At 57.1% G+C, this 20,260-nt stretch overlaps 2 protein-coding genes across 3 annotated transcripts; one reads left to right on the top strand and one right to left on the bottom strand.

The window, feature by feature from the left end:
* The first annotated feature begins 3,008 nt into the window (after positions 1-3,008).
* On the top strand, positions 3,009-9,872 carry SYDE1 (synapse defective Rho GTPase homolog 1). Its single transcript, XM_032627173.1, has 8 exons — positions 3,009-3,163; positions 4,712-5,053; positions 5,155-5,799; positions 5,975-6,189; positions 6,842-6,968; positions 7,182-7,342; positions 7,942-8,167; positions 8,468-9,872. The coding sequence occupies exons 1-8, from the start codon at positions 3,076-3,078 to the stop codon at positions 8,869-8,871; spliced, it is 2,208 nt and encodes a 735-aa protein (XP_032483064.1). The 5' UTR covers positions 3,009-3,075; the 3' UTR covers positions 8,872-9,872.
* ILVBL (ilvB acetolactate synthase like) lies at positions 9,872-19,844 on the bottom strand. 2 transcript variants are annotated; one of them, XM_032627174.1, is made up of 16 exons: positions 19,689-19,844; positions 19,006-19,150; positions 17,540-17,741; positions 17,290-17,417; positions 17,066-17,204; positions 16,866-16,977; positions 14,081-14,180; positions 13,850-13,947; positions 13,604-13,740; positions 12,490-12,624; positions 11,327-11,441; positions 11,067-11,236; positions 10,920-10,990; positions 10,766-10,837; positions 10,484-10,589; positions 9,872-10,354 (listed from the first exon to the last, which is right to left on the bottom strand). In XM_032627174.1, the coding sequence occupies exons 2-16, from the start codon at positions 19,138-19,140 to the stop codon at positions 10,176-10,178; spliced, it is 1,899 nt and encodes a 632-aa protein (XP_032483065.1). In that variant the 5' UTR covers positions 19,141-19,150; positions 19,689-19,844; the 3' UTR covers positions 9,872-10,175. The 2 variants fall into 2 exon arrangements, with proteins under 2 accessions (XP_032483065.1, XP_032483066.1); XM_032627175.1 differs by having other exon boundaries at positions 19,438-19,710.
* Between the last annotated feature and the right edge of the window lie 416 nt (positions 19,845-20,260).

The following is a 20,260-nucleotide window of genomic DNA, read 5'->3' as shown; positions in this document are numbered from 1 at the left end:
CTGATTTATCCATCAAGAATCATAAGCATAGCACATAAGCCAACAATGTGAATATTTGGAGGAAAGAATACACATACACACACACTCCAAAATCCAAACAGCAACTAGCAAAATTCAGATGAATAATTGTACAAACTTCACAAAGTGTGAAATTTAGCATTCATAATCATTGTATACAGTCTGTAGATCATTTGTTCTCACTTATCAAGAATTTCTGATTGCTGAGAAAGAATCATTGCCAACTGTGAATTAAATGAGCTACATGTAGCCAAATAAATGCAACAGGAAAAGTACAGAAACCCTGTCAAAGGGTTTACCAAAAACATAACAAATAATGATGTGACCTGTGAGCGTTCTTCAATCATCTGACATGATATGGGTGGGGCCAAGGGCTGCTCTCACCCCTACATTGGTCTCTAGCTCCTCTGAGTTAGAGTACCCCAAAGTACACTAGTCCTACAGCCCTTCCCCTCAACTTGTGAAGAGGTGTTGTCTTGACCCCCGACCACTCTCTCCACTGTCGGCAGTTGCCTCAAAGGCATCTGGGCAGGGATCTGATGGTGTGCACTCCACTCTCAACCTGACTCCTCCTCCCAAACACACACATCCAAGAAAAATTAGGGACTTCCCTGTTGGTGCAGTGGTTAAGAATCTGCCTGCCAATGCAGGGGACACAGGTTCGAACCCTGGTCTGGGAAGATCCACATGCCACAGGGCAACTAAGCCCATGTGCCACAACTACAGAGCCTGCACTCTAGAGCCCACAAGCCACAGCTCCTGAGCCTGCATGCCACAACTACTGAAGCCTGCGTGCCTAGAGCCTATGCTCCATAACAAGAGAAGCCACCACAACAAGAAGCCTGTGTGCCACAACGAAGAGTAGTCCCCACTCGCCACAACTAGAGAAAGCCCGCATGCAGCAATGAAGACCCAACACAGCCAAAAATAAATAAATTTATTTTTAAAAATTGTTAAGAAAAATTAACAGAGCCTGAGACCTGTGGGACACCATCAATCATACCATTATATGCGTAACAGGAATCCCAGAAGGAGAGAAGAGAAAGGGACAGAAAGAATAGTTGAAGAAATAATAGCCCCCAAATTGCCCAACGTTGATGAAAGACATGAATCTACACATCCAAGAATCTCAATGATCTCAAAGTAGGATAAGCACAGAGATCTGCACCAAGACATATTATCACCACACACACACAACCTCCTCTGTACAGGCCTCCATCACCTGGCACCTGATCTCCCACCTGAACATTCAGCAGTGAATAAGACAGACAAGTATTACGTGGTCAGCCCCAGTCTGAACAAGGAGACAGATAAACTAACACAAATCACTGAACTATAAAGTTCAAGCTGTGGCAAGTGTTAGAAGAGATGAAATGCAGTGATGTAATAATGACTGGACAGTGGTAGGTGGTCAGGGAGGGGAGGGCCTCCCAAGGAAGTGCCATTGGACCTAAAGGATGAGAAAAAGGCAGCTTCAAATGAACTAGTGTTTTCCAGGCAGTGGGAACTGCAAGTGCAAAGGGACTGGGGCAGGAACAGTTTGATGTGAAGGAGAATCGGAGAGGAGGTCATGGGGGGCCATGAGGACAACAAAGGATATGAGGCCAGAAGTCTTGTTGTGGCTGGATTTTATTTGTGGGAATCTGGATTTTATTTTAGGTGGGGTGAGCAGTTATGGGAAGACTGTTCAGCAGGGATGTGCTATGATCTGATTTCAGGTTTTTAAGTCCACTCTGGGCACAGCATGGAGAATGGAATATAGGAGTGAGGCAGGTTAAATTTTCCAAAATGGCCACAATAATATCTCCCACCCCACATTCTCTTGCACAAAGAATGTTACAAGGTCACCTTGACACACCACCCATTCACAGAGGTGGAGTCTATGTTCCTTTCCCTTGAATCTGGTGCGGGAAGTAACACAGTGTGACATTCCAAGCTGGATCAGAAAAGATAATGTAGCTTCTGCCTTTTACTTTTTTTTTTTTTTTTTTGTGGTACGCGGGCCTCTCACTGTTGTGGCCTCTCCTGTTGCAGAGCACAGGCTCTGGATGCGCAGGCTCAGCGGCCATGGCTCACGGGCCTAACCGCTCTGCGACATGTGGGTTCTTCCCGGACCGGGGCACGAACCTATGTCCCCTGCATCGCCAGGCGGACTCTCAACCACTGCGCCACCAGGGAAGCCCTGCCTTGTTCATTTTTGAAGCCCTGGGTGGCTATGTAAGAATCCCAACTACCCTGACTACTGACCTGCTAGGAGGAACCCAGTTCACACCAAGAGGCCTGTGGAGGTGCCCTAGTCCACAGCCCCTGCAGAGGTCCCAGCCCACACCTGGCATCAACTGCAAGTGAACATGCCTCCAGATGATTCTGGCCCCTCATTTGTTGAACCACCCCTAAGCCTCTAAGTCTTTCCAACTGAGGAGTAGAAACAATCAACGTCAGCTCTGCCCTGCCCCAATTCCTGAACCACAGCATCTGTGAGCATCATGAAACGGCTGTTTGGGATGGTTTGTTAAAGAGCAGTAGTAACTGGAATTGGGGGGAAAGGGGAGTGGAGAACTGGGTGGAGGAGGGAGGCACCAGAGTGGCATCCGGGAAACTAAGGAAGAGGGGGTGTCATCAAAACGAGTGGTGCCAGGGCTTGCACCAGGCTGGAGCAGTGGATGGGAGGAAAGAGAAGGGATTTGTTCAGGATGCATTTTGGAAGTAAACCCCAGAGAACTTTCTGTAGGCGATCACCAACGGAGGGTGGATAATAGGAAAGACTAGGGCCCGCGACTGCGCCCAGATATTCAGAGCTGGAGCCCAGGAAGGTAGCACAGAGCCCCCGTTCCCTCCCCGTCCCGGCCCGGGCGACTGACTACATCTCCCAGCATCGCTCGCTCAGGCCGCGGGAAGGGGAAAAAAAAAAAAAAAGTTTGGGCCAAGCATTCCCGGAATGCGCTTCCTGCTGGCGCGGGGCGGGGGGCGGGCGGGGAGGCCCGGGCGGGGCGGGGAGGGCGGGGGGCGGCGCGGCCGGAGCCCGGGGCGCGCACTCCGCCCGGCCCGGGCCCCAGCATGGCCGAGCCGCTACTCAGGAAAACCTTCTCCCGCCTTCGGGGCCGGGAGAAACTTCCCCGGAAAAAGTCAGACGCGAAGGAGCGCGGTGAGAGGGGGAGGTGGGGAAGAAGGGGCGCCGAACCCCACCCGGCCTGGAAGCGGGATGGACAGGGGAAGCCCTGCGGAGCCCCCTGCGGGCCGGGGTTGGGGGCCGGGGCACGCAAAGGTCCTGAAAGTAACGGGCTGGGGGGAGAGGGGGCGCGGACCGTTATGTGCGCCTGGCCAGGGATGCCAGCGCTTCGGCTCCTTGGGAGGCCCGGGAGGGGGCCTCGCCCCTGACAGGAAATGGGGCCGAGGCAGAGCGCCTGGAGAGTGCAGGGGAGGAGGAGCTGGGAGGCCTAGAAACTGGGGCTTCTTCAGGCCGGGCAGGGGACACCCTGAGCCCTGGAGACCTGGGATGGGAGATAGGGGCGTACTCCTGCAGAGGGAGAGAAGTGGTGCATCAATCATGGTGGCTACCCCCACCCCCTCTCACCTATTAACCAGTGACTGCAGCTACACCCAACCTTAGGCAGCCCCGAGAAACTGTCCCCTTTATACAGATGGGGAAACTGAGGCACGGAGCAGTTGGGTCATTTACCCAGTGCCAGTGAAGTGACTTAACAGCTCTGTGGACTATGCTACTAAATGAACCCAGAGAGAGAGTCCTGGGGAGTGGAAATCTGAAGTGACCAGAGGAGGGAGTCCTTAAAGAAACGGGCAGGACCTTAAAGAAATCAGAGCTGCGTGGGACAGGAAGTCCCGGAAAGGAAGGAGTTAAAGGAGGGAGGGCAGAAGACTCCATGGATCTGACCTCCCCCCAGCCCTTCCCAAAGATTCCCAAGGTTCCCAGAGCAGAGAGAAGGAACAGGGGTGCCCACGCACAAACACACACAGGAAACAGCCCGGGATGTCACAGAGAGGAGGATGGAGCAGGAGGGGGAGGTCCCAAGGGGGAGGCATTGACCGTGGGGGTCAGTCCTGGGCTGAGAGACGGTGGCAGGGGTTTGGAAGACAGGCAGGGAGGTGGGGAGTGACATGCTGCAGGTATGGGAGAACCCAGCAGGCACTCACTCACTGTCATGCCTGCTCCTGTCTTCCAAGCAAGCTAGGCAGCGTCCACTGTGGGCTATGCGCTTGACCAAGATATGAGTGCCTATGAAGTGCTCTCCATGTTGAGCTCCCTGAAGCCTCCCTGAAGGGTGGCATCAAATCCCCACATTTCACAGGAGGACACTGAGGCTCAGAGATGGAAAGTGACTTTCCCAAAGCCACCCAGTGAGAAGGGACAAGGGCAGGGCTCCATGCAGAGTAAATGAGAGGTGTAGGGAAGTAGAGTGGGGAATGCAGGGCCCAGGCCCAAAGAAACCCCACCAGACCTCTGAGGCTGGAGAGCAGAGGGACAGAGTCCTGTTTGGGATACCAGGGCCAGGGAGGTTGGGGAGGAGGCCGCAAGCTGGTAACCGATGAGACTGCTGGCCTGCAACCACCCATTCCAAATGAATGTGTGGAGTGTCAGTGCTGAGTACATTCTCCTGCTGGGGGAAGAGCCCTGGGCCGGGACTGCTCTGGGAGCAGTGGGAGGCCAAGTCTCACCACTCTTGCTCTCTGCCAGGCCGCCCAGCCCAGCGCCCGGAGCCCAGTCCTCCAGAACCAGAGCCCCTGGCCCCGGAAGGATCCCAGGCTGGAGCAGAGGGGCCCCCCAGCCCCGAGGCATCTCGGAGCCCGGCTCGGGGTGCCTACCTGCAGAGCCTGGAGCCCAGCAGCCGCCGATGGGTGCTGGGCGGGGCCAAGCCACCAGATGAGGCCACCTTGGGGCCCGGGGCAGCTGGCAGTAGGGAGCCTGCTGGTGAGATCTGGTACAACCCCATCCCTGAGGAGGACCCCAGACTCCCGGCACCTGAGCTCCCAGGCCCACAGCCAGGCTCAGCTGAGCAGGAGAGCCTGGCCTCCCCAGGTGAGCACAAGCCTCACACCCCGGGACCCCCAAGATGACTACAAGCCTCACCCCCATCCCGAGCCCAGATTTCTGGACCCTGAGGTCTGCTCTCCCCATAGGCGCAGCCCCCGCCAGTCCCCCAGCCAAAGCCTCCCGCACCAAGTCCCCAGGCCCGGCCAGGCGGCTCTCAATGAAGATGAAGAAGCTGCCCGAGCTGCGGCGCCGCCTGAGTCTGCGGAGCACCCGGGCTGGCCGAGAGCGTGAGCGAGCCGCCCCCGCGGGGTCCGTCATCAGCCGTTACCACCTGGACAGCAGCGTGGGGACCCCGGGGCGGGCGGCAGTGTCTGAGGGCGCACGGGGCCTGAGGGCCGGTTACCTCAGTGATGGCGACTCTCCTGAGCGCCCAGCAGGGCCCCCGTCGCCCACCGCCTTCCGCCCCTATGAGGTGGGCCCATCGGCCCGGACGCCCCCCACTGCACTCTGGGGCCGCCTCAGCCTGCACCTGTACGGGCTGGGGGGGCTGCGACCGGCACCTGGGGCCACTCCGCGAGACCTCTGCTGCCTGCTGCAGGTGGATGGGGTGGCCCGGGCCCGAACGGGGCCGCTGCGTGGGGGGCCAGACTTCCTGCGGCTGGACCACACCTTCCACCTGGAACTCGAGGCCGCGCGGCTGCTGCGGGCCCTGGTGCTGGCGTGGGACCCCGGCGTTCGGCGGCACCGGCCCTGCGCCCAGGGTACTGTGCTGCTGCCCACGGTTTTCCGAGGTAGGATGCATGGCTGCAGGGGAGGTGTAGGGCACAGGATTCAGCTCAGGGCTCCCTCCTTCCTCCAGAGTGCCCAGGGTACTAAGCCCAGGATGGGGCGTGGGTTGAAGTAGGAACCAGGGCACGGGAGCCCGTGGGGGCAGACTAGACTCAGGAGGTCCCCTTGTGTCTTCAGGGTGCGAGGCCCAGCAGCTGGCTGTGCGCCTGGAGCCCCAAGGGCTGCTGTATGCCAAGCTGACCCTGTCGGAGCAACAGGAAGCACCAGGCACAGCTGAGCCCCGAGTCTTCGGGCTGCCCCTGCCACTGCTGGTGGAGCGGGAACAGTCCCCGGGCCAGGTGCCCCTCATCATCCAGAAGTGTGTTGGGCAGATCGAGCGCCGAGGGCTACGGGTAAGTCCCTCACCCCACCCTAGCTAGGCCCAAGACCCCAGAACATCTCCCCAGAACACCCAGGGTATGGAGGCCAGGCTTCCCCCTACCCCACCTGGGGAACTTCTGGCTCCAATCCCAGCCTAAACAAGGGCAGGAGCTCCCGCTCCCTCCAGACCCTAGCACCTAGCCCAGAATTCATGGGTCATCTGTTCATTTAGTAACATAGGATCCCAGCCGTTCTGGAGCTCAGAGTCTGATGGGGGAAAAGACATGACTCTAATAAATCACATATGTAAAACTGTGGCTGGGATAAGAGCAAAGAAACTGGGAGAGCTTAAAGCAGGACCTGACCCGCTGGTTGGGATAGTCAAGGAAGGCTTTCCAGAGGAGGTGACAAGTAAGCTGAAAATGAGTCAGAGTTTCCTGAGTCAAAGGATGTTGGTGCCAGGACAAGTGATCCAGAGGGTCTACAGGGCCAGGCTGTCCAGGCAGCCAGGTGGGATCCCCAATGACAGGCGTCAGAGGAGCAGGAAGGCAGCCAGTGAAGCTACAGCCAGCCCCCAACCTCTCAGCCCATTGCCACTGTGATCTAGGCCTCTGGCCCTCACCCACAGGGCCCTGATCAGTCTGTGGCCCTGACAAGAGGACATCGCTCTGCTCCTGCCCCCAGGTAGTGGGGCTGTACCGTCTGTGTGGCTCAGCAGCCGTGAAGAAAGAGCTTCGAGATGCCTTTGAGCGGGACAGTGCAGCTGTCTGCCTCTCCGAGGACCTGTACCCCGATATCAATGTCATCACTGGTCAGCATGCCCCTTCTCTCTCCTGCCTGCTCCCCATTCAACCCTCACCTCAAGGCAGTCCCTGTGGTCCCTCTGGGACCTCACCCCTTCTGTTGGCCTTGTTTTCACCTTCCTGCACCTATCCTCCTCCTGTTCCCCTGCTCCCAGCCCCAGCTGAATCTCCAGCCTCAGAAACCAGGGGTGCCCTGACCAGAGTGGGCCCTGTATCCACAGGCATCCTCAAGGATTATCTGCGGGAGCTGCCTACCCCGCTCATCACCCAGCCCCTCTATCAGGTGGTGTTGGAGGCCATGGCCCGAGAGCCCCCAAGCAGGGCTCCTTCCAGCACTGAGGGCACCCGTGGGCTCCTCAGCTGCCTGCCAGATGTGGAGAGGGTGAGTTGGGCCTGGTGGGAGCAGGCAAGACAGGGAGTGGGCTGACATCAGCAGAATGTTTCGCCCATGCCTGGGCCTGTGATGGCCATGAATGTGTGGCATTGTTACAATTCTAGAAAATAGGTGCTATTAGTATCCCCACTTTATAGATATGGAAGCCAAAGCCCAGAGCAGTTGAGTGAGTTACTTAAGGTTTCACAGGCAGAATGTATCAAAAATACAGACTCTGAACACAGGTGTGTCAACCTACCATAAGGGAAGTTCCTGGCTGTGGTATCCTGGACAAGTCCCGACCCTCTCTGTGCCTCAATATCCTCATCTATAAAATGGGATTAATACCAGCCCTGCCTAACACACAGAGGAGTAGACTCAAGCCCAAGTTCTGCCATTTCAAAGTTGAGTTACCTTTCGCTTCAGTCTCCCCTCCAGCAAAATGGGATCATAATACTAATACCTAATGGTTAAGTCTTAGCTGGGTCATCACCCAGCTATGAGACCTTGAACCTCAGTTTCCCCATTCTGAACCGCCTTAGTCTCCCTCAGGAGCGACAGGGGACCGGCTTTGCCCACCTCATGCTCTCCCAACCCTCTCCTCTCAGGCTACATTGACGCTTCTCCTGGACCACCTGCGCCTTGTCTCCTCCTTCCACGCCCACAACCGCATGACTCCGCAGAACCTGGCCGTTTGCTTCGGTCCTGTGCTGCTGCCGGCGCGCCAGGCACCCGCCAGGCCCCGCATCCGCAGCTCTGGCCCGGGCCTCTCGAATGCAGTGGACTTCAAGCGCCACATCGAGGTGCTGCACTACCTGCTGCAAGCCTGGCCAGGTGAGCTGGCCCTCGCCCTCGCCCCCGCCCCCGCGCCGCCGATCGTAGCCAGGCTGCCGCTACGCTGCTTTCTCCAGTGGCCAATCAGAGTCTCGGGCTTCAGGCAAGCCACGCCCCCTAGTCCGAGTAAGCTGGTACCTGGTTGCCTCAGCAACCAGTTCTAGCTCAGCCAGTGAAATCCTGATCCGGTCGAAGGCCTTGCCAGGCCAATCAGGGGCCTGGCTACCGAAGCAGCCAATCAGAGGTCTAGTCGCCACAGCTGGGCGTGACATCATCCAAGCCCTCCCTCTCCCTCCGCAGATCCGCGCAGGCCCCCAGAGGCTCCGGAACTGGTCCCGTACCTGCGACCCAAACGACAGCCGCCGCTGCACTTGCCGCTAGCGAGCCCCGAAGTGGTGACTCGGCCTCGCGGCCGGGGCGGCCCCGAGAGCCCCCCGAGCAACCGCTACGCCGGTGACTGGAGCGTTTGCGGGCGGGACTTCCTGCCTTGTGGGCGGGACTTCCTGTCCGGGCCGGACTACGACCACGTGACGGGCAGCGACAGCGAAGACGAGGACGAAGAGGCTGGCGAGCCGACGGTCGCCACCGACTTCGAAGACGACTTCGAGGCTCCCTTCAACCCGCACCTGAACCTCAAAGACTTTGATGCCCTCATCATGGACCTGGAGAGAGAGCTCTCCAAGCAGATCAACGTGTGTCTGTGAGCCGGGCGGGGCCGGACCCCGATTACTAAGGCCGGGCTCCTGGTTGCTAAGGCGGTGCCCTAACGACCTAGGGGGACCAGACCTGTAGCTCAGGCCTAGCTCCTGGTTCCTGGGGAGTTGCCTAGTGACCAGCCAACCCATTGCTGAGAATCATTCCTCGTTTCCAGTGCTCAACATTCGGGCACTGGTTGCGAAGGCCGGGGATTAGGAATTTTCGGGACCAGCTATTGTGGCCATCTTTTCTGAGTACCAAGGGCTTCTTCCCGGCTGCCAAAAGGCAGTTCTTCTTGCAGGGCTGGCTGGCCTCTCTTGCTTCCCCTTAGCCAGGGAAACGCCAGTTACTGTGAGCATCGCCCTGGGATGGTGAGACACCCCCCCTCAGTCAGTCCTCTTGCTGCTGCCAACCAAATCAGTATTAGCTTTGAGCACTGCACTCTGCTTCTCCCTCGGCGGGCCCAAGGACTATCATGAGGTACTGTTTGAGGCAGGGTGGGGGAAAGCCCCTATCCTGGGCTCTGGCTGGATAGGGGCAGCCTGAGGCTTATAGGAAAACAGCTGGTTTCCCCACCCTCTTTTCCAAGGAAAACCCCATGATTGCCTCAAACCAGCAAAAGTAGATAGCAGAGTATGGCCCTTCCCCTCCCCAATTCTTCCTCCCCATTCCTGAACAAATTGAGCACTTATAAGACCTCCCTTTCGGAGGGGCCCCACCTGAAGTGTCAGGCTGGGGGCATTTTGGTACGGAACATATTTATTGCCTCCGTGCGTGTGTGTCTGTGTGTGAGGACTAGTGTGCATGGACATGTCTAGAGCAGGCATGTGGGGCTCTTTCAGGGACCACAGAGCGGGGAAAGAGTTTGCAGTGCCCAGGCACCCTGAAATCTCCAGTAATGGTGCCTCAGTGAGCCCCAGAGTTCCAGTGGGAGAGTAGGGTCCCCTCCTGTCTCCTCCCTCTTTCCCTCACTTCCATCTTTGTGGACAATAAATCAGTATGCACAGGTTCTGGGATGAGTACTTGGGCCCACATGGACCAGAGGTGGTTTATTCAATGTGTAAGAGAAAAGGGGAGAAAGGACACAGCTGAGCCCACAAAGAAAAAGGCCCAAGGGCTCTCCAGTGCTGCCAAGGAGCCTCTCTGAGCTCTGAGCCCTCCAGCCCCTCCTTGTCCTCAGGGAGGGTTCTAGGGTCACTGGGCCTCATGGGATAGGCCCAGGGCAAGCAAGGATGAGAAACCAGCCTGGCACCAACCAGCTTGGCACAGTCCAGGGGTGGGAAGAGAGCCAAGGGCACTGACCCATGAGGCCCTACACGGCAATGGAGCCATCTCGGAAGTCTGTCCTCCCAATGAGGATGTTGACCACAACTGGGTGGCCATCTTGGCACTGCTGCTGGGCATCATGCAGCACCTTGACCACCTGATCCTCACTCTCTCGTGAAAGTAGCAAGCCCTGGGCTCCCAGTCCCATGGCCGCCTTGTGATAACCTAAAAGGGGAGATCAAGTCAGAATGATGGCAGAACCCAGCCTACCATGCAGCTAGCCCAGGAGAGGAACATACATTCAGCTGGGCCTAAAACAGCTTTCCCCCTTCCCACCCATTTCAGGCCCCTCACCGGTGTAAGCCAAGCCACAGGCCACATTGCTGCCCAGACAGGGCACCTGCTCCCGAGAAATCTGGGTCCAGCCAGCATCATTCCCTATCAAAGCCATCACTGGGATCTGCAGGGAGAGGATGAGGCCAGGCCACAGCCTTCAGTCCCAGGGCTTGGCCAGCCACAGGTCAAAGACAGGGACAGGACCCCTGCGAACCAAGCAGCTCCCTCCCCAGCCCACCCCACCCCTGATGACATCTCCCAGAACCCCACGCTATGAGCTTCCCTTGGTCACCCGGTCACCTTGTGTCTGACGAAGGTGTCAAATTCGATGAGGCTGTAGCCAAAGGCTCCATCCCCAAACAGGCACCAGACCTGAGGGGGTACCAAGGATGGCTGGGGTGGCTCACAGCCCAGAAAGCAGCAAGCCTCCTGCCCCCAGCACACTCTGACTCACCTCGGCATCCGGCTGACACAGTTTGGCGCCAAGTGCAAATCCCGCACCAACCCCCAGAGTACCGAAGGCCCCTAGAAGAACCAAGAGCAGGTGGGTGTGAAGGGGCCCCGACGATGCAAGCTGCCCCAGGCATAGGCCCGCCCTTACCAGGATCGAGCCAGCGCAGGGGGCCACGGGGCTGCACCAGGTGGGCAGCTGTACCCACGAAGTCCCCACCATCGACCACCAGAATGGAGTTGTCGGGCAAAGTTTCCTCCACCAGCTGCAGTACCCGCACCGGGTTAAGGTGCTCGGCTACAGGCATCGATGCCTTCTCCCTGTGATGGAGCAACGCAGGTCAGCAGAGCCAGCGGCATGGGCCCCCGGGAACCTGCAACCCCCCCAAGCCCACTCTACCCAGCCCCCACCTAAAGGTCTGCTCCTTCTGTCGGTCAGCCTGCCGAAGCTCCTCTGCCCAGTCTGAGGCCCATGTCTGGCCCTGAAGGCCCTGTGCCAGCTTCACCATGAAGGAGCCCACGTCTCCTGGGGAAGGAAGAGGGCACAGCTGCAGGGAGATGGCCTCCTCCTGCCCTTCAAGCACCAGAGGCCCAAAGACAGCAGGAAGCGAACAGTCATCTGCACAGGAGGCAAAGAAGCAGGCCAGGGGGTCCTAGCACAAAATGGGTGAAACGCACCCCAGAGCCTGCCAGAACCAAGTTAGGGCAGCAGGGCTGTGAGGGAGAGCAAGGCCAAAGAAACTAGGTTTAGGGAGCACAAAGTGGGTTAGAAACTCACATCAGCCTCTGTCTCCTGCCTCCCCATCACACCCCAGATCAGGCAGTCCTGTCAATTCTGCCTCTGAAACACATCACTAAAAACACCTCCATCCTCCAAGCACATCTCTACAACCCAGGCATGCAGAGTGCTTGTACAGTGAACAAATAAACAAGCCAGTGATGATGTACTTTTCCCCATCTCCATTTTAGAAATGATCACACAGAGGCTCAGCGAAGTTGAGTTTCTCCTCCCTCTCCATCCCCACTCCAGGCCTCATCGTTTCTGTCCTGCCCTAACAGGCCCCTTGCCTCCATCCGGTCCCCTCCAACTCGCTGCCCACCAGCTGCTACAGTGGATCTTCCCAAACACGAATGCAAATGGTGCCACTTCTCTGCTTGACACAAGTTCCCTCTCGCCTGCACCGCAGGGTAGAGTCAACGTCCTTGGAACGATGGGCAAAGCAGGGCCTGGAAAGGCCATGGAAGAGGACTGAACGGGGTGGAGGAGCCACAACAGGACAAGAGAGACCTCGGGGCAGGTCCTAAGGGCAGCAGGCGACATGGGAGAGTACAGACAGGGGATGTGATCACACGCACATTCCCAGGCCTTCCCTCTGGTGCCCACCCTACCATTAGTTCATCCAGAAGCACCCCATCAGTCTAAGGACCAAATAGGCATCTCTGGCCGACTCGGAGCCCCCTGGGGCACGGTCCAGGCCTTGGTCACCAGCACCCAGCTCAAGCCAGCTGCAGCAGAGGCCAGGAGGAGAGGGACCGGAAAGAACACATATGTGTGGGGGCTGCTAGGGGCTCACCCTGCACAGCCTCCTGGGGCTTCCAGAACATATCTGAGTTCATCAACATCTCTTTCCGGTTACGGTTGACAATGATGATCTTGCTGCTGCGGCTGAGGACACGGCCATAGGACAGACGGAAGTCACACACCGTTCCTGGGGTAGGGGACAGAGTCTCGGTGGACAAAGGGCCAGCATCCTGGGGAGTACCCCCTACCTTACTTAATCCACCATGGTAGACTGAATGCATAAAGGTCTTCACCTCTCCCTGTACCAGTGTCACCTGCAATGAGACTTTGCAGCTCCCCACCCCATGAACCTGGGCTGGCCTCAGGACGTGCTTTGGCCCATAGAATGTGAGAGAAGTGATGGCATGCGTTCCTGAGGCCAGACCTCCAGAAGCCCTGCAGCTTCCACTCTCTCCCTCTCACATTAACTTGCTCCCCAAGCCCTGCATGTTTCTCAACGTACACCAAGTAAACAAGCCCAGGCTAGCCTGCTGGATGATGAGAAACATGGAGTGGGTAGGGGAGAGTGAAAGAACTCAGTTACCCCAGCTGAGGCCAAGCTAGCCCAGCCTACAGCCAACCAACCCCCAAGTTACAAGCCAGCCCAGCCTGGATCAGCACAGCTGCCGTCCCGCCTCTCGGAGTGCAGACTCAGGAGTGAGCCCTACCAAAATGACAAAAACTACCACCTAACCCCAGGTGGGTCTTGAGAAATGATAAGTGCATTTTAAGCCACTGAGTTCACGGTGGTTATTATACAACAATAGCTAACTGATACAACTATTATGTCTCTGGCAGGATTCAAGCACTTTATGTAAAAATATATATACTGTAGGTGTACGTGCTGTGTAAATGCTGTATAACGCGTACAAATGCAAATGCTGTACACAAAGTACCACAGGTGCCCGCTATCTTTGTGTAAAGCTGGGTCACAGGACACAACTGCAACCTGGCGGGGTTTACCTGAATTTCAGGTCCAGGGGAAGGGGGGTGGTGAGAGGTAGGAGGGTGGCTGATTATGAGAGTGGGGTGCCAGCCAGTATCTGACTAGGAGGGGCAGGGTTACACGATTAGGGAGGTACCTAGTGGGAGGGAAAGGAAAGGAAGGGTGGGAGGATGAGGCCCACCTGCCAGGACGACAACATCTGCCTTCTTCAGGGCAGCGCTGCGGTTCTGCCGGATGTGAAGGGGGTGGCTCCGGCCCAGCAGTCCCCGCGCCATCCCGCCCAGGAAGCAGGGGACACCCAGGGTCTCCACAGCAACCCTAGGGGTCCAGGCAGAACAGAGGTGAGTGTGGCCAAGGGCCTGCCCCTCCTCACAGGGCCCCAGGGGACCAGGGATGTGACAGTAAGGGCAAGCCTGAGGCTTCTCACCGAAGTTTGTCTGAGGGTGTCGGAGGCAACAGGGCCTGGCTCCCAAGCAGCACAAGGGGCCTTTTGGCCCGGCTCAGGATCTCAACACAGCGCTGAACCTGGGGCAAGAGGTGGGGCTCAAATAGCCAACCCTGAGTCACCATCAGCCCCAAGATCACAGCCCCAGTACTGGTTCAGAGAGAAGCCACACAGCAGGTGGGGGTCCCTGGCCAGGGCACAGAGGCAATTCACCTGCTGAGGGGAAGCCTGAGGGATGTCCAGAGGCAGAGGCCCCTCAGGCTGAGGCTCCCAGGCTCCTGCAAAGAGGTTGGCCAGGTAATTCTCTAAGTACCTGCGAAGGGGAGAGGAAGAGTCAGTTACCAGGAGTCATACCAGGGTTCCAGAAGCTGAAGGAGGAGAAGGGCCGGGAAAGGGACCAGGAAGGCAGTAGGACAGGAACAGAGGTACAAAAGCCACAGCCCAGGGACAGACAGACCCCAGTGGCTGAGTGCCCAGTGGCCTGTTTCCCCTCAGAAGGTTCTGGTGACCATCCCAACCTGACACAGACCCTCAAAAACAAGTGCCACTGGCGTGGAGTGCCAGAATCAGGGGCCATGGTTGCGGGGTCAGACGGAGGTGGGCTTGAGTTCTGGCTCTGCTGCTTCCTGTGTGACTGTGGGTGAGTGACTCAACTTTTCTGAGCTTCCTCCTCTGTAAAATGTAAAAGGGAACATCTCTCCCAAGGTTCAGTGATCTAGCCACTCAGGATATAAAGCACATTGCAAAACACTCGATTAATTGGAGTTATTAAAAATTGTCCGTACCCTTGCCTTTCTCTGGCTTCTGATGTCTCCTTACTCATTGGGTCACAGGGCCCTGACCTTCCATGAGGCCCTGTGCAGGGCCCTGGAGACACAAAGATCAATCCCGCTCAGCCCTGCCCTCAAGGACACCCAATCCAGCCAAAAATACACATGTGGGCATCAGCCGGCTAGAATTAGTCAGAGCCTGAAGCTTCTGTTTCTCTTTCGAGGAGGAGTAAAGATCGCAGAAAATGAGAAGAGACCAAGGATGGAACCATGGGGAACCCTAACATGGAAAGAAAAGGCAAGACGCTAGCCAGCCTTGCAGGGGACTAGTTCCCTAATCGTGTCGGAGGAAGGTTGGGAGACACCTTGCCTTACGCTTGGTATGACACTGGACTCAGCCCTATTCTTATTTAAGATAATAATGGTTAATTCCTTTATACTTCATATGCTTTGCGCTGTCAAAATAATCTCATTTTATTCATCACAGAATCTCAGTCTAGAGAGAAAAGGCAACGTCGGTCCATCTTACAGATGAGGAAGCTGACGTCATATATTTAATCACAATATGTGTAAGTCAAATCATTACGCTGTAACCCTTAGACTTACACAGTGCTGTATGTCAATTATATCTCAATAAAACTGGAAGAAAAAAAAAAGGTTTAATCATTTGTTCAAGGTTAACACAGCTAGTTAGTGGCAGTCCTGGGATTCGAACCCATCTCTCTGGACTTTCATTTCACTCATTATAGATGGAACACAGCTCTGTGGATAAAGCATTGAAGGTTCCTCCGGGCTGAATCCTAGTGCGCCATTAACAAACTGGACAACTTCATGCAAGTCATCCAACTGCCTTGGGTCTCAGTTACCTAATCTATGAAATGGGCATAATAATACCTCTGAGTCTTAACTCAGAGGGTTGGTATAAAAAACATGTGAGTAAACCTGCTACTCCTTGAGCTGGCCCTCGAGGTGCTTCTCACACGCCCGTGTGCAGGGATCTGTCTGTCCTGTTCATGCCCATCCAGGTACCTAGCACATAGCAGCACTCGCTAAATATTTGGAGGGGGAATGGAAGGCAGAGGGGCAAGGACAGGCAAATGCAAGGGACAGAGGGCAAAGAGGAGGAGGAGGAGGAAAATTGATTCTCCTTTCTTTTTTTTTATTTTTTTTTTGCGGTACGCGGGCCTCTCACTGTTGTGGCCTCTCCCGTTGCAGAGCACAGGCTCCAGACGCGCAGGCTCAGCAGCCATGGCTCACGGGCCTAGCCGCTCCGCAGCATGTGGGATCTTCCCGGACCGGGGCACGAACCCGTGTCCCGTGCATCGGCAGGCGGACTCTCAACCAGTGCACCACCAGGGAAGCCCTGATTCTCCTTTCTGCCCCCTGTTTCAGCCAGGCCCACCTCAGTGGTGACCAAAAATGGATCCTTTTCATGTACCTCTGCTAGGGCTATGCCCCTACTTAGAACCCTTTTTATCCCGTCAACAGAAAGAAACTCCCCCTTGAAACTTGTAGCTCTTCCAGGAAAACCTTCAAGCTTGTCCCAGGCCAGCCCCACTGACCTGCTCTCTCCAACATCCTGGCCACTCACCACTCAAAAGTCCCACAGTGGTCCCAGACTGAGCTGTGCCCATGTCATGGGCCCACAGGGACACATCGTTCCCTTATCCTGGCCTGCTGGAGGTCCAGGCACTCATATGTGACCCATCCAGATGTATCCCACAGCTACCACCCAGATTCCAGACCACCATCATCTCTCATCCCAGTGACCGCCACACCTCCTCCCTGGCTTCCCAGCTTCCACCTGACCCCAAAGTCCACACTTCAGCAACATCCAGAGGGAACATAATAAAAACCCAAGCCAGGGTATCCAGTGCCAATGCTTAAGGCCCTGCAGTGCCTCTCAATGGACCTCAAATTAAAAACAAAGCCCCAGGTCTGCCAAGTGGCTCCTGCCGGCTGCTCTGAGCTCAGTCTCTGCCCCTCTCCCCTTGGCTCACCTGCGGCCACCACATGGGCCACTTTGCTTTCCCAACCCACCAACTTCATTCCTGCCTCAGCACATGTGCATATTCTATTTCCTCTACCTGGAATGCTCTTCCCAAGGCTGGCTCCTCTCAACTGATGTGCAAATCAATGAATGAGTCAAAGGAGAGATGGGTGCTAGCAGGAGGTTGCAGGAGAAGCCAGCGGATAGGGGAGGATATGGTAGGAGTTGGGCTACTAACCAGGAGACCCCTCGACCCACGAGGCCCTTGGGCGGCTTAGCTGACACCATCTCCTTCTGAACCATGAAGTAGGGGTACAGCACATCAACAGGCAGTTCCACAAACACCGGGCCTGCATGGACAGGGAGAGCGCTGAGTCTGCTGTGTCTCCCAGCCCCCAGGCCCTAGGGCCTGACCACTGCCCAGCCCCCGCCCCGCACCTGGGGTGCCCGACTGAGCAGCAGCCATCGCGGCCCTCAGGGTGGGAATGATCTCCCGCACCCTCTGCACAGAAGCACAAAACTTGCAGAGTGGCCGGAACAGGGACAGCTGATCAATAGCCTGGAGTGCGCCCCGGTTCTGGTGGAGACAGGAGTCCAGGGAGTCAACACATGAGAACTTCCAGGCTCCCTGGGGCCCCTGCCACCCCTCAAGAAGAGGGTACCTGCAGCAGGGTGCTGGCAGCCCCACCCAGAAGCAGGACTGGGGACTGGGCTATCTGGGCATTCTTCACCGCAGTCACTGTGTTGGTGAGGCCGGGGCCCGCTGTCACCGCCACCACGCCCACTGTCCCTGAAACACAAACCGTGTCACAGCTGTGTCCACCCTCCTGGCCAGCCCCCCCATCAAAAAACCCTGCCCCTCGAAGACATCCCAGTCTCACCAGCCCCTAGCCCTCTCCACTCTGCCCTCACCGGTCAGGCGGGCCACAGCATCAGCAGCAAAGACGGCTGTGACTTCGTGGCGGGTGTCCACCACGCGGATGCCCAGCTTCTCACAGGCCACCAGCAGTGGGGAAATATGCCCGCCGACCAGCGTGAAAAGGAACCGCACGCCATGGGCCCTCAGCACGGCTGCTACATTCTCCCCACCATGCCGGATGCTTGCCTTGTCCACCTGGGCCCGAAAAGGGGGAGAAGCGAGATTGTCAAGGACCAGGGCACGGGCACCAGGGCAGGTGGGAAGAGGGACAATCCCCCTCCCCCAGGAAGGAGGACAGGGGCAGGGTCGGAGGGCAGGGGAAGCTTAGGCACATATTACACGATACACCTGGCTCAGAGTAGGACATATCATCTTATCAGATCCTCCTGATGTCATATCCTTTTACAACTACAGAGATCAAGACTCCTGAGCAAGATTCAAAGTCCCATAGAACGCATGCTCTTAAAGCCCCCCACTCTGTAACACTGCCCGCCTCAGGGATGGTGGAGCAAGCAGGAAGAGAGGTTAGGGAAGGTGGATCCACAGAACCCAAGGGAGTTTGGCCAGGGGCCATCTACTGGGACTCCAGAACGGCCTGCTCTCCAGTATCAGGGCATCTTAACGTGACTGCTGACTCCAGCCTACCAGAATTCCCTCCTACTCACTGGGCCCAGTTAACAGGCCGCCAGCTGCCACGTGCCTGACCTGGGAGCAGCCTGCTGACACAGACAGTGCTTCTGCACAGCAACGCACACCAGAGGCCTTTGCCTTAAACCTCCACAAATCCTCAAGTTGCTGCTGGTTAGGAGAGGAAGGACTGGGGAGGGGTCAGGGTTGCTCCAGGTTAGGAGAGGAAAGACTAGGGAGAGGGTCTGGGGAAGGGGTAAATTTCTGAGAGTGGAGGCAAGTGGTTCAGAGCAAGGTCTGTGGGGTCAGCTCTTCCCCAAACAGGTCTCCTAACACAAGCTATCGCACAACCTCTCTGAGCCTCGGTTTCCTCTTGTGGAAAATGAAGACAGAAACAAAGAGTATCTATTCCGGAATGTATTGGGTACGTGGGAAAATCCCTCTGAAGCGCTGAGCTCAGCAGACAGCAACTGTCATAAAAGAGTCACAGCCGTCCACGTCCTCTGGTGCCTGCTCTCTGCACTCTGACCCCATCGTGTTACGGAGCACTGCTCCGTGAAAAGGGCTCGAGGCCCCTGAGGAAGGAGGTGGGTGGGGGGTTGAGTGCCCAGGCAGGTGTAGCCTCCCTGTGACCTCTTCCTAGAGGCAAAGTCCAGAGCCCCGTAAGCAGCTCGGCAACAGCGACAGGATACTGGAAAGAATCTCCCGACCAGTCCCTCTGGATTAATCGGACCTCACTCTCCCCGCCTATAAAATGGGTTAGCTGGAAAGAACGCTGGAAGTCCATTTCTTTGGCTGCCCCCGGCCCGTCTCCCTTGTATTTCCCCTGAACCTTGTGCATCAACTGATAGAAGAGCCCCAGGCGGTGAGCGGCACCCAGCAAGGCGGCCACTAGCGTCGCGAAACCCAGGAGCAGGAAAGAGGGGAAGAAGCCCCCAGCAGGGGCGGCAGCCTCCGGCGTCTCCATGAGATGGCACCTAAGGGAGAAAAGGCAGGGCTAGGACGTCGGCGCGACAATTAAATTATCCAGAAGAAGGCACGCCCCCTCTCCCAGCCCAGATCCCGGGCCACGCCCCTTGGCACGAGTTTCTGCGCGGCCACGCCCCTCACACCCCCAGGCTCCGGACCAGGCCAAAACTCTCAGGGACCTGACCACGCCTCTTACAACGCCAGCCCACCCCCCTTACGTCACCACAACCACCTAACGAGGTCACCACAGGTCAATGCGGCGACAAAGCCTCAAGATAGCTATTTTCCTACTTACCTACTTCTCAAAGGATCGGCGGGAAGCCCCGCCTCTCTCTGACATCAAGGACCCGAATCTCAGCCCTAGCGGTGAGCCCACCCCACGTCTACGCCCCCAAGTTAGCGTGCACGACCCTCTCCACAAGCCAGACCCCTCCCCCCTAGCGAGCGCCCGGGCCCGAGCCTGTCCCCCGACCCCAGGCCTCGAGTCGAGGTCAGGTTGCATCGGGATGCTTCTCCAACCCCCAGGGCATTTTAACCTTCACCTACAGGAAATGGCGCTAACTCCAGAGGAATTCCGCTCCCTTCGTGTCACGTGAACAGGCGCGCGGCTTGAACAGGCTGGGCCGGACAGCTGTGGCCTTAACCCTTTTGCCCACTTGGATCCGGGGCGCCCTGCAGTCCGGCCCGACGCGCGTGCGCTCAGCTTCAGGGCACCTCCTATAAGAGCCCTGTCTCTACTGGCCGCCCGTTGCACAGGCTCCGCCCTCCCTCGCTTCCCATTGGCTCGCACTGCAGGCCTCACGCTTTTTTTTTTTTTTTTTTTTTTTTTTTAACAAGAGGCCACGCCCCTCGGCGGCTTCCAGTAGCCGGGAGTTTGGCGCGATCCGCCTTCTTCGGCCTTCCATTGCCCCAGCATTGCAGGCCCACAGGTTCCGGGCCTTCCGAGCCCAGCCCGCTTTCCACACCAGGCGTGCTGTATGCCCCTTCACGTTGGCCGAGCACGGACGATTTCGGACCTCCTGCCCAGTGTCCACCATCCGGGACTCTCACCCCAAACAAACCCTGCCCCTCGCTCTAGCTCCAGGCCCTGCCTCCCAACCCACCGCAATTCAGCGAAG

Source organism: Phocoena sinus, chromosome 3, assembly GCF_008692025.1.
Source record: "Phocoena sinus isolate mPhoSin1 chromosome 3, mPhoSin1.pri, whole genome shotgun sequence".
Classification (NCBI taxonomy): Eukaryota; Metazoa; Chordata; class Mammalia; order Artiodactyla; family Phocoenidae; genus Phocoena; species Phocoena sinus.
This window is presented reverse-complemented; position numbering and strand designations above follow the sequence as displayed.